Source organism: Trichosurus vulpecula, chromosome 4 (genome assembly GCF_011100635.1).
Source record: "Trichosurus vulpecula isolate mTriVul1 chromosome 4, mTriVul1.pri, whole genome shotgun sequence".
Classification (NCBI taxonomy): domain Eukaryota; kingdom Metazoa; phylum Chordata; class Mammalia; order Diprotodontia; family Phalangeridae; genus Trichosurus; species Trichosurus vulpecula.
Genome location: NC_050576.1, coordinates 74515164 through 74529227, shown reverse-complemented (window position 1 = coordinate 74529227; position 14064 = coordinate 74515164). Strand labels below are relative to the sequence as shown.

Here is a 14064-nt window from a genome sequence, read left to right as displayed (position 1 = left end):
CCCTTCCTCCACTCTCCCTCCCTGCTGCAATGTCCTTTTAGTAGTCGGATGGTTGAGTGTCAATATCACATTTGTTCTCAGCTTACCCGTTAACACATTCCAGAGAACCCTATATTCTGTAGCAAGAAAATCTATGAAAACAGATCATCCATGGGGCAGGGGCTTCTCACTGCCCTGCTTTGCTCCAAAGGGGGCAGCAGGGGGTGGTGGGTGGGTAAGATTATACTTCTGTACTAATAGCCCTTGGATTGGTAAAGGCCTCACGTCCAAGGCCTGGTCTGGTCACCGAGAAACTCTGGAGCGATGACATTTTGAGGGGTGGGGGCCCCAACTCCTTGTAGCAAGTGGGAGTGTAGGTGAGCCTCTCCCCACCATTGGGGACCATGTCAGCTGTCCGTATGTAAAAGGGGGAGCTGTAGGGGGCACAACTGGGGCAGTGGCTCTGAGCACCTCGATGCTGGTCAGAGGGCTCACTGGGGAGTGGTGCCAGGTCACCTTGTCCATCCCGGACCTGGGAGTTGCAAGAATTGCAGGTGGAAAATCTTGATGGAGCAGAGAGATCATGTCCTTCTTCCTCTTCCTCGTCATCAGAGTCATCTTTCTTACAGCAGTAATACTGACCAGGAGGGAGAAAGGAAGGTTCAGATTAGTGAGCATGAAGCAGTGTTTGCATGCTCAGTTCCAAGCATGATTCCATGTGCACATGAGACCCACCCCCAACATATGCACATGAGCCACATAGCCCCGCCCAAGCACAACATCAACTCCAAATACAGGTAGAGTATGTATATACTTATGGGGGAATGACTTGAGAGGCTCAAAAAGGTGCCTAGATTCTGACAGCCTGTTAAGTGAACATACATTCTACCATAAATAGATCACTCTTTTGGCTTAAAACAATAAGACTTCTGTTGAAAATGCAAAAATATCATTTGGGAAAGGCAATATTTCAAGCTATTATGATCATCAAAGCTTTAGCAGGTATTAGTTTTTCAGATCTACCTAGCTAACTAGCTTCTACCTAGTGCAAAGAAGGGTCCTGAAGAAGCAAGGGATATAGGTCAGGTTAGTTTTGATTAGGGGTGGAGGGAAAAGAGGAAATCAGAAAAAAATCTGGAGCATTGGACATTGTTTGAAGAAGGGAGCAGTGTGAGGACATGGGGTACTTGATGGGGAGAGGGAAAAAGGAAGACACCAAGAGGGAGAAGGCAGACCAGGCTGGAAGTACCCTGACAACAGATTGCCTTCTTTGCAGCTTGGTGTTGGCCTAGCACTAACACTCTTGTGCACACCCATGATTGTTATGGTATGTGAGTGCCATTATTTGAGGTGCTTGGTTATATCCAGAAGCTCACATTCCAGAAAGGCAGAGGCAAGCAGTCTGATGTGATTTCCAGCAAAGAAGACATCACAGAGTTGTCAGGAAGTGATAAGTGAGAAATGATTGTCTTGGAGAATTCCTAACCTCACAAAGGAAAGCCATGCTGTCCTCATCCTGGTCCCATCACTTCATTCTTAGCCTTTCCCTGAACAGCTGCCTTTGTCTCACTGATTTGAAAGACAATCCAACTGAACCTAAATCACTGGGGATATTCAAACACTCAAATGGAGGGTGAACTCATCTATTTCAATATTCCTTATGATGTCAATATTGCTTACGGTGATGCCATTTGCAATCTACCCATGCCTTCTCATTCCATCCATCTTGTCCATGCCCTTCTATAAGTTCAAAGGGGATCCACCCAAAGTGCTAGACACCTTCTTCTGTTTCTCCTGACATCATGAGGATACTAATGGAGCACATGAGTTGTCCACTTGGGGAATATGGGGTGTGGGAGGGACACTCAGTGTCCTCACTACTCTCTGGCTACCTTCCTCAAGTGGACAGCTCATGTCCTCCTCCTATATCCTTACTCTCACCTTCACCATGTGACTGGCCCATGTTTTCTTCCTACAGTACATTTCCCTAATTCTATCTACTCCTGCTATTTGAAGTTCCTCATTGGTTGTATGTTGTAGCTTGCTCACTAGCATTAGGGTGTCTAAGATTTATAAAGTATACCTTGTCCTCAAAAAGCTTATGTGGTCTGAGAAGGAGTGTGTGTGTGTGTGTGTGTGTGTGTGTGTATGTGTGTGTGTGTGTGCTGTGCATCTGTGTGCTCATGTGTCATGTATGAGTGCATGCATGTACATGTGAATTCAATCAGTTCCACCAGCTGAATTCAGACAGTGCCAACTGGTTGCCCAATCCCCAAAGCAGCTGTTTGAAAATGAGAGGGATACAGGATGGCAGAGTACAGAATGGGATCCAGCTGAACTCTCCCATCATTCCCCTCCAAATAACTTTAAAATAATGCCTCAAATAAAATTTTGGAGTGGGCAAAGCCAACAAAATGTCAGAAGGAGACATTTTTCCAGCCTAAGACAACTTAGGAGGTCTGCAGGAGATATCTGTAACACTGGAGTGAGTGAAGGCCCAAGCCTGGCAGAAGCACTAGCACTGGGCCCTAGAAGTCACCAGGATGGCAGTAGCAGCTGTAGCAACAGTGTCTTCAGGAGCTCTCATTCCAGAGATGCTGGGGGGCGGTGTTGGACAACTGGTCAGAAAGAGATTACAGGGGACCCTTTGCTGGCACTGGGTGCCTCTGGTGCTGATCGGCAATTCTCTTGCCCACAAGTAGTTCTAGGTTGTAGTCCTAGAAAGGAAAGGAATGCTTGTGATTGGTCACAAGGGATCAGGGGTCCTGGTTCACAGTTCCAGAGCCAAGAGAACACTATTCTTTGTGGCTGCAGGGGAGCAAAGGACCTTCCTGGGTAAAGACCAGAGTGCAGACCAGGAGAGCAGTGACCACTCCTCTCCTAGGATAACACCACCTTGGAAGAACTAAAAACTTGCAAACCCCCAGAACTAGCTCTGAAAACAGCAATATGAAAAAGTCTGAAGTTTGGTAGAGTGCCTCCTCATCCCCAGGTGAGCAGAGCCCAACTTTAACATAAAATTCAAAGTGAAGAAATAGTCTGGGAAAATAAGCAAACAAAAAATAGTTTGACCATCAAAAACTACTATGGTGACAGGGAAGACCAAGAAATAAACTTAGTAGAAGACAATGATGTGAAAACAGCTACAAGCAAAGCCTCAAAGAAAAATGTTAATTGAACCCAAGGCCAGCAAGAATTCCTGGAAAAACTTAAAAAAATAAGAGTGTTAGGAGAAAAATTGGGAAAATAAATGAGAGTGATGCAAGAAAATCATGAAAAGAGAATTAATAACTTGGTAAAAGAGACACAAAAATACTGAGGAGAGTATCATCTTAAAAACAAGGATTGGCCCAATGGTTAAAAAAAGGCACAAAAATTTACTGAAGAAAAGAACTCCTTTAAAAGCAGAATAGACCAATTGGAAAAAGAGGTACAAAAGATCACTGAAGAAAATAATTCCTTAAAAATTAGAACTGGGCAAATGGAAGCTAATGACTCTGTGAGACATTAAAAAACAATACAACAAAGTTAAGATGATGAAAAAAAAATAGAAGAAAATGTGAACTATCTCACTGGGAAAACAACTGATCTGGAAAATAGATCAAGGAGAGATAATTTAAGAATTATTGCACTACCTGAAAGTCATGACAAAAAAAGAGCTTAGACATATTTCAAGGAATTATAAAGGAAAATTGCCTTGATATCTTAGATCCAGAGGGTAAAATAAAAATCGAAAGAATCCACTGATCACTTCCTAAAAGAGATACCAAAATGAAAACTCCCAGGAATACTATAGCCAAATTCTAGAACTCCAAGGTCAAGGAGAAAATATTACAAGCAGCCAGAAAGGAACAATTGAAATATTGTGGAGCCCCAGTTAGGATCACACAAGATTTAGCAGCTTCCATGTTAAAAGGAGTAGAGGGCTTGGAATATGATATTCTAGAGAGCAAAAGAGCTAGGGTTACAACCAAGAATTATCTATACAGCAAAACTGAGCTTAGTCCTTTAGGGCTAAAATGTATATTTAATGAAATAGAGGCCTTCTAAGCATTCCTGATGTAAAGACCAGAGCTGAATAGAAAATTTGACATCCAAACAGAATAATCAAGAGAAACATAAAAAGGTAAACATGAAAGAGTAATTATGAGGGACTCAATGGAATTAAACTGTTTATAGTCCTACATGAGAAGACGATGCATGTAACTCCTAAGAACTTTATCATTGTTAGGGCAGTTAGAAGAAGTCTGCATAGACAGAGGTCATGAGCATGAATTGAGTATGTTGGGATGATCTCCAAAAAAAGAATGTAAGTATGAGAAAGAGGAATGTACGGGGGCAAATATTCTCATAGCAAGCAAGGAAGAGCTTTTATCATAGATGGGAAAATGGGAAGTGGATGGGCAATACTTGAACACCTCATCAGAACTGGTTCAAAGAGGGAAGAATACATATACACACTTGGCTGGGTACAGAAATCTATCTTAGCCAAGATAGGAGGGGAAGGGCAATAAGAGATATGAGTGGAGCAATAATAAGGGGAAGGGTGGACTGGAAGCAAGACAGACTTTTGAGAAGGGACAGGATAAAAGAGAGAGAAGGATAAACAGATGAAAATGGGATAGAGGGAAATGCAGTTAGTGATCATAACTGGGAATGGGATGAGCTAACCCATAGAATGGAAGCAGATAGCAGAATGGATTAGAAACCAAAATCCAACACTATGTTGTGTACAAGAGAACAACTTGAGACAGACACACAGAGAGTTGAAATGAAGAGCTGGAGCAGAGTCTGTTACGTGTTAGATGAAGTGAGAAGGGCAAGGGTGGCAATCATGATCTCAGAGAAAGCAAAAGCAAAAATAGACCTAATTGAAAGAGATTATCAAAGAAACTACATTTTGCTAAAAGGTACCATAGACAATGAAGTAATATCAAAAACTTTATAGCAAGTTTCTTTAATAAAGGCCTCATTTCTCAAATATGTAAGGTATTGAGTCAAATTTATAAAAATAAGGAGATATTTCCTAATTGACAAATAGTCAAAGGAAATAAACAGTTACTTTTCAGAAGAAGAAATCAAAGTTCTCTATAGTCATATGAAAAATGCCATAAATCACTATTAATTGTCTAATTAATTAGACAAATTAAAACAACATCGAGATACTACCTCATACCTATCAGAAATGACAAATGCTAGGGGTGGGGGCACGGTGGGAAAATAGGTACATTAATAACTGTTGGAGTAGCGAACTGGTCCAACCATTCTGGAGATCAATTTGGAACTATGTCCAAAGAGCTATAAAACTGTGTATATCCTTTGACCCAGCAGTATCACTACTAGGTCTATACTCCAAAAAGATAAAAGAAAAAAGGATAAAGCTCTATATGTAAAAAAAATTATAGCAGCTCTTTTTGTGGTGGCATAGAATTGGAAATTGAGGGGATGTTCATCAATTGGGGAATGGCTGAACAACTTGTGGCACATGATTGTGATGGAATAGTATTGTGTTATAAAGAAATGATGAAGGGGGTAGTTTCAGGAAAAAAAAGATGTGGCAAGACCTATATGAACTGATGCAAAGAGAAGTGAGGAGAAATGGGAAGTCATTGTGTACAGACATAACAATGTTGTACTGATGATCAGCTGGGAAAGATGTGGCTACTCTGATCAAAACAGTGATCCAAGGCAATTCCAAAGGGTGGAAAAATGTTATCTACCTTCAGAAGGAGAACTTATGAACTCCGAATGCAAGTTCAGGTATAATTTTTTTTGCTTTCATTTTTTTAGATATGGCTAAGATAGAAATATGTTTTGCACGATTTCACATGTATAACTGATATATTGTTTGCCCTCTCAGTGGGTGGGGCAGGAGTGGGAAGCAGGGGGAGAATATGGAACTTAAAGCTTAAAAAGAAGAGAATGTTTTAAATAAATAAATAAGTAATATTAAAAACCAAAGTTGGAAGGGGGACAAAAAAAGAAAATGAAAGGAAGGCCTGAGATGATCTCTTTAAAAAGGGGCTAAATAATTCTTTCAAGGAACTAAATCAGAATTTAGCCAGAGGGACTGGCCTAGAGAATTCCTTGTTTCACCCTCAATCCATCTCCCTTGATGCTTGTTCGTCCTAATGAGCTTATGCTGAAAAGTCAAATTCATAGGATCGTTAGAAGCCATTAAGTTCAACCACCTCATCTTACTACAACAAGAAAAGCTGCTATAAGTATTCATGTATACAAAGGTCCTTTCCTTCTGTCTTTGGTCCCTTCCAGATACATGCTAACTAATGTTATTGCTGGCACAAAGGTTCAGTATAGAGGCTTTGGGGGGCATAGTACCATATTGCTTTCCAGGATGGCTGGACCAATTCATAGTTCTATCAATGGTGCAATGATGTGCTTATTTTTTTGTATTTTTTTTTTAAACTAAATTTTATTTTCCAAAGATCTATATGCCCCCTTCCCTCCACCCTCAGTCCACTGAGAAACTATGAAAAACAAAACCCTAATTACAAATGTGACTAGTCAAGCAAAGCGCCTTCCTGCTTTCTTTGGCTGTTTCCAAAACAAATATGTTTCAATCTTCACTCTGAGTGCATCACCTCTCTCTGGAAGTGGGTAGCGTATTTCGTCATGAGCCCTCCGCAATTGTGTTTGGTTATATTGAGCAGGGTTCCTAAGTCTTTCAAAGTTGTTCCTTTGTGCAATGTTGTGGTTATTGTATCAATTGTTCTCCTGGCTCTGCTCACTTCACTCTGTATCAGTTTATGCAAGTCTTCTCCAGGTTTTTCTGAATCCAATCCCCTTTGTCATTTCTTACAGCACAACGGTTTCTCATCATATTCACATACCACAACTGGTTCAGCTCAGCCATTCCCTAATTGATGGTCACCCCCTCAGTTTCCAATTCTTTGCCACCACAAAAAGAGCTTCTATGAATATTTTTGTACATATGGGTCTTTTTTCTCTTTCTTTGAATTTTTTTTAGGGTAAAGACCTAGTAGCATTTATACTGGGTCAGAGTTATATCTTTGGGGGCGTAGCTCCAGACTGCTGTTCTCAGTAATGAAGGCTAATGGTGTTCACAGCACCACCAACAGTCTATTCATGTATTTATTTTTCCATAGCACCTCCAGGATGCATTCTTTTCCATTTTTGGCAACTTTGCTAATCTGTTGCAAACCCCTCCCATTTTGAAGATTCTAAAGCTAAGGTACAGAGAATTTAAGTGACTTGCAGTTATCTGGGCTGCGATTTGAATCCTGGTCTTCCTAATTTCGTGTCCAGTGTCTGATCTACATACCCCACCGCCCCTCCTTCTCCATGGTGACTCATATTCCCCAGTGCAGAAAAGTCAGTGTGTTAGCTTCCCAGCTCTGTTCCTCCCATTTACAAGAATTCCATAGTGTGTATTTCTGTGGTGGTGCTTTTCAGCTTACAAAGCACTTTCCTCCCTGAAGGAGATGGAGTGTTATTATTCTCATGTTACAGAGGAGGAGGAGTCTCCAGCTCAGTGGTGAATCAGTTGTCCACATTCACATAACCCTCAGTGCATCAGAGCTAGGATTGGAACACATGTCCTCTGATCATAAGTCCAGTCTCTTTCCCCTGAAGATGGAAAGGGATGGCTATAATTCATATTGGTGGAAGAAAGACACTGCTGTGAATCTCTGCATGCAGCTTTCGAAGAGTATCCAGAAGTCATGGAAATGGAATGATGCCTTTCCCATCACTCCTAAAATGCAAAGACCATTTAATCTCATACTCTCACCCAAGGTACTCCAGGCCCTTGGAGAAGACCATACCTCACTAACTAGTTAGGTGGTGAAGGGTATAAAACACTGAGCCTATAAATTATAATTATATAAGTATAAACTACATAAGTATAAAACACTTGACGGAGTCAGGAAGGCATTAATACCTCCGACAGTTAATAGCTATGTGACCTTGGGTAAGTCATTTAGCCTCAGTTTCCTCAACTGTAAAATCAGGATAATAATAACACCTACCTCCCAGGGTGGTTGTGAGGATCAAATGGGATAATATTTATAAAGTGCTTAGCCCAATGCCTGGTATACAGTAGGTACTATATAGATGCTCTTATTATTAATGTTATTATCCCTATATCAGTGGTTGAAAGGCAGTATGGTGTAGTGGATAGTCTGGGCTTAGATTTATGAAGATTCAAATCCCACTGTGGGCACTTATGGCTATGTGACCCTGCGCTAGTCACTTAATTTCTCTGGACCTCAACTGCTTCATCTATCAGATAAAGAGGTTGGATTTGCTAGCTTCTAAGGTCCATTCAGGCTCGAAATCTAAGATGCTATGTTTCATAAAAAGGTGTTTGGGTGTAGTGTGCCAAGCTCAGTGTCCTATAATTCCTTATTGCAAAAAATAATACTATGTCATGAGCAAAAAAGGGTCTGAGAACCATAACCTTCCACATCCTAAAACACCCCATCCACATCTCAGGACACTTGAGCTGATGGTACACAGTAGGAGATTTTTAGCTCAACTTCCAAGGTCATGGAATTTGCTGGAATGAGGCCAGTCTGGGGGCCCGGGGAGTTACTGACCTGGAGCCGACAGTAGCACAGGACAGCAATGATGCAGAGTAAGATCACAGTCGCTAGGATTCCGCCGGTGATTACAACTGTTCCCGCTGTCATCCGAACGATTCTCCATCAAACTCTGCAAAACATAAGCACAAAGGCCGTGGAGAGGTTGAGTCACTTGGAAGTAAGAGGCGGTCACTACTCTGGAAGCCACTGGGATGGGTGTTTAAAGTCCATGCTCTATTGGACACAGGAGGGTGAGCCAGGAAAAACTCAAGGTAGAGAGGAGACAGATGGGAAGGGGAAAAAAACATTTATTAAGCACCTATTGTATGCCAGATGCTTTGCAAATATCTCATTTTATCCTCACAACAACCCTGTGAAGTAGGTACTATTATTATCCCTATTTTACAGTTGAGGAAACTGAGGCAAACAAATGTTAAGTGACTCGTCCAGGGTTACACAGCTAGTAACCTCAAATCTGAGGTTAGATTTTAATTCAGGCCTCCCTGACTCCAGGCTCCACTGTACGACCTGGCTGCCTATAAGCTAATAACTATTTGAGGCTGGACTTGAACTTGTGTGCTTCAGACTTCTGAACAGCATTCTAGGACTAAGAAAGAACTGCTTGGTCCTGGCTCATGGTCAGCTCCGATTTCAGGGCCTGTAGCCAGAATGGCCTTTGTTTTCTTTGAATGACTCAGCTTGCCTCGTTGAGCTTCCCTGGATGCTGGGGCTTGCTCTTCCGGGGCAGGACCAGAACTTCCTGTGTGATGAGTCGTGGGGCTGGCTGAGGGGAGGTGTTAATGTCTATGCTAGGGGGAGGGGCCAACTCAGGAACCAATCGGCCCTGGTCATTCGGGCGGAGCTTGATGATGTCAAGGGCCCTATAAGAGGGGAGAGGACAGCTTGAAGACTCTTCTCCTCCTTTTCCGGTTGGAGCCAGCGACAGTTACAACGACCGTTACAGAGGCAGTTACGACAGTTACATCGTCAGTTTCAGTTGCAGCTTCAGTTACAGACACAGACACAGCTGAGGCAGGAGCTGCCAGTAGCAGAGCTGATCTACGGGAGGAAGCTGAACAAAGACTTCAGGCCAGTGGGTAATCTTATTACCATCGAGGGGGAAGCATGATTTTGCTTTACGCAATCATGCTTCTCTGTAGCCTCCTGGTTACTCTTGCAAGGCGTACTTATTGGGCCTGGAAGATTATGATCAACATATCAAAATGGGGCTTCTGGTTCATGGGTTGGTTACTGTGGAGCCTAAATAAATGTTTTGATTCTTCTGCCTTCTACTTTGAGAGTTTCTTATATCCGGCGGTTCCGAACCTTTCAGACATGTTTATGATCCTCTTTGAGATTATAAACTCGGCCCTCCTGATACATTTGGCGTCACGAACAGGATCGCTAGGTATAAGATCTCTATTTAGAAGCAGAACAATTTCAGAGGAAGAGATGAATATCCCAGGATGGGAGGATCCATTTTATTCCTCCCTAGCAAAAGAATTGGCTAAAAAAGCTGGACCCTGTGAAAACTGGGAACCAAGGCTACGGAGAGGAGATCCTAGGGATTTGGAAAAGTGTTTACGAGAAGTTGGGATTCAGTCAGGGGCATCACTATCTAGGCAAAGCTGGATAGTGTTATCAGCCTACCGGCTAGTATACGAAAGATTGAGATTAAGTGAAAGACATGGGGGCACTCCTACCCCACAGGAAGAAGAGGAATCTCAGATAGCAGGAGACCAAACTGACTCAAATGAGAACTTTTCTATTAATGTGGCTAAGAGCAACAGGAGACCAAAAAAGCCCAGAGTGCATTTCAACCCAGCCCAGAAAGAGCCTGACTGCCTGCTTCGTCCTAGCCATGGTGGCAGAGGAAGTGAGTGGGGAGAGAATGAGACAATGTTAGGGGCTGAGGCACAAAACACTACTGGGGTTCAGGATGTGCCTCACACAGAGAATAGGAGATGGTTAAATGATCAGACAAGGGTTCGACCCATACAAAGGAGGAAGACAGAAACCCGAGGTGAAGATTCAGTTACAAGGGAAATTCAGGAAGATTTCTCACCGCAAGAGGTCACAGATATTTTGAGTAGATTCAGCCAAAGAATAGGAGAACCATTGATATCTTGGATGGTAAGACTCAGTGATCAAGGGGCCGGTGGAATATCAGTAGATGGGACAGACTGCATGAGATTCATAGGTATCAGCCATGATCCTCTAGTTCAACAAGCTTTTAGGGAACATCATCAGCAAGGAGATGGTGATAGCGGGACTACTCTGTTGGCATTAGCCGCTGTGGGATGCAATAAGAGATATGCTACTGATTCTATGTGGCCCACTGAGCACAGACCCTGGTATTCACTTAGAGATTGTATCATGAGACTAAAGGAGGAGGTAATGAAGACTGCCATTATGACAGGAACTGCAGACAAATATTACAATGATTCAATGGAACTGCCTCATAGGAATTTAATAATTAGGACAGCTCCCCCTGCTTATAAACAACTAATTTTGAATTTATTACTTGGAGAAGTAGGGAGCCGTCTTACAACAGTGATAAATAAGATTTTACAGTTACATGACTTAGGTGACTGGGGAGGGGATAGATCTCCTCGAGAGAGAAGGGTGAATAACCAGCAAACTTGGCGCCAAAGGAGAGTAACAAGGAAAGAAATGTTTACTGCTTTATTGAGAGCAGGAGTAGGTTTTGAAATGATAGATGGAATTCCAACCAATGAATTATACAGAATGTATAGAGGACTTGATAACACGAGAAATAGGGAAATCAGAACTGCTCCTGCAAATGCTACAGATGTTGAACCTTCATACCCAAGTGAATCACATGGAAGGGAATACTAGGGAACAGGCCAGGCCCCAGCCCAAATTAAGGAAATACACAGGCTGGATTGTAGACCTCACATTAACTTGACCATATATTGGAAAAATGGGTCAAGTACGGTAACTGAGGCGTTAATAGATACTGGGGCCGAGGCCACCCTTATTTATGGAAATCCAGACAAGTTCAGCCATGGAACTCCTATTACCATTACAGGACTAGGAGGGACTGAAATATCAGCCAGACAAGTTAAATTGATGATGAAAATTGGACAGTTGCCCAAGAAAGAATATAGTGTGGTTATTGTGCCTATTCCTGAATACATCATTGGAATAGACATTTTGAAGGGTATGACCTTAAATTTACCTGAAGGGAAATACCAATTTGCTGTGAGGAAAATAGGCATTAATGCAGTCTTAGTGGGGAAAATCAAGATGGATCCAATCACTTTGCCCGAACCTTCTGAAGTAATTACTTTGAGGCAATATCGTGTGCCAGGTGGGCAAGATGAAATTGCCAACACTATAAGAGAATGTGTTGAGGCAGGAGTGTTAGTCCCTACAACTACTCAATGGAACAACCCTGTCTGGCCAGTCCGAAAGTCAGATGGAACATGGAGGATGACAGTAGATTATAGACAGCTGAACAAAGTGACTCCTCCCTTGTATGCTGCTGTCCCAGACACGGTTACTTTAATAGAGAGAATACAAAAACATGAAGGGACTTGGTATGCAGTTATTGATTTGGCCAATGCCTTCTTTACAATCCCAATAGACCCCAAGCAATGGAATCAGTTTGCTTTTACTTGGCAAGGCCGACAGTATACATTTACACGCCTGCCGCAAGGATATATTCATAGCCCAACTATTTGCCACAGGATTGTAGCTGAACATTTGGATGAATTAAAGTTACCTGGTGTACAGCTTACACATTACATAGATGACATCATGATACAGGGAAAGAATCTAAAGGAGGTGGAGGAGAGTTTAGTATTATTAATTGACCATATGAAAAGCAAAGGATGGGAAATCAACCCCGCAAAGGTTCAAGGGCCAGCTCAAACTGTAAAATTCTTGGGGATACAGTGGAATAGAGGACTGCGAGAAATTCTCCCACAAGCTCGACAAAAAAATCCAGGATTTTCCCACCCCTACCAATAAGAAAGAGGCCCAAAAGTTCATAGGGCTGTTTGGTTATTGGAGACACCACATCCCACATTTGGGACAGATTTTAAAACCCTTGTATAAAATCACCAGAAAGAAATATGAATTTGACTGGGGACTTGAACAAAGTAGAGCTTTTGAGGAAGCAAAGGCTGCTATTCAATTAGCTCTAGACTTATGGCCTATGCAAAATGGGCCAGTGGAGTTACAAGTGACTGTACAAGATGACTATGCAAATTGGAGTCTGTGGCAAAAACAACAAAGCCGAAGTGTACCTTTAGGCTTTTGGTCAAGGAAACTGCCCTCATCTGGAGTGCAATATACACCTTTTGAGAAGCAGCTGTTAGCTGCATATTGGGCTTTAGTAGAAACTGAGCAACTAACTCTGGGTCATGAAGTGGTATTAAGGCCTGGAATTCCAATTATGACTTGGGTAATGAGTACCCCAGCTTCTCACAGAATTGGACATGCACAAGAGGCAAGCATAATCAAATGGAAGTGGTATATTCAGAATAGGTCCAGAGCAGGCAAAAATGGAGTTTCTGCTCTACATGAATCTGTGGCGAACATTGATACTGAGAGCAATGAAAAGCCCCTTGAATCTAAGCAACAGATGGTACCATCCTTAGTGAAATGGAATAATGGATATGACGGACTAAATGAAGAACAGAAGAAACATGCTTGGTTTACTGATGGGACAGCAAAATATTTAGGACAGAAGAGACATTGGAAAGCAGTAGCCTATAACCCCTGTACAAGGAGAACTCTGGAAAGTTCTGGGATAGGTGGAAGTAGCCAATATGCTGAACTGATGGCAGTGCATCAGGCCATCAGAGCAGAGAAAGGAGGACAGTGTCATATATTTACTGACTCGTGGGCGGTAGCTAATGGATTAGCTACGTGGATGCCTATATGGAAGAATCAGAATTGGGAGATTCATGGCAAACAAGTTTGGGGTAAAGAGTTATGGGAAAATATATGGGACATGTCTTTGGTTACAGATCTGTCAGTTTTTCATGTTGATGCTCATGCAACCCTGACCACACCAGAACGTGAGTACAATGCACATGCGGATCGACTAGCAAAGATTGCTACTGAATGTATTGTCCCTACTCCGACTCCAACTGATGACCCAGCCTTAGCAAGATGGGTCCACCAGACTGCTGGCCATTTAGGGGTCCAGGCCACCCATCGATGGGCACAGGATCGAGGTATCAGTATTTCTCATGCGTTGTTAAAACAAATAACAGAGGAGTGTTGTATATGCCAATTAGAAAAAGAACGAACTCTTCCTAGGATAGTTACTGGAGAAATAGCAAGGGGAAAAGTTCCAGCCCAAATTTGGCAGATAGATTATATTGGCCCACTACCCCAGGATAAAGGATGTAAATATGTATGTACGTGTGTTGACACCTATTCAGGTGTACTAGTGGCTTGTCCTTATAAAGACGCAACTCAGAAAAACACCTGTAAAACTCTAGATATTGTAAGTTTATATTATGGAACCCCAATGCAGATTCAA

At 42.2% G+C, this 14064-nt stretch overlaps 1 protein-coding gene across 1 annotated transcript; it reads right to left on the bottom strand.

Annotated features, from left to right (window-relative positions):
* Positions 1-220: 220 nt before the first annotated feature.
* Positions 221-8651, bottom strand: FAM163A (family with sequence similarity 163 member A). Its single transcript, XM_036757254.1, has 2 exons — positions 8559-8651; positions 221-616 (listed from the first exon to the last, which is right to left on the bottom strand). The coding sequence occupies exons 1-2, from the start codon at positions 8649-8651 to the stop codon at positions 221-223; spliced, it is 489 nt and encodes a 162-aa protein (XP_036613149.1).
* Positions 8652-14064: the final 5413 nt, after the last annotated feature.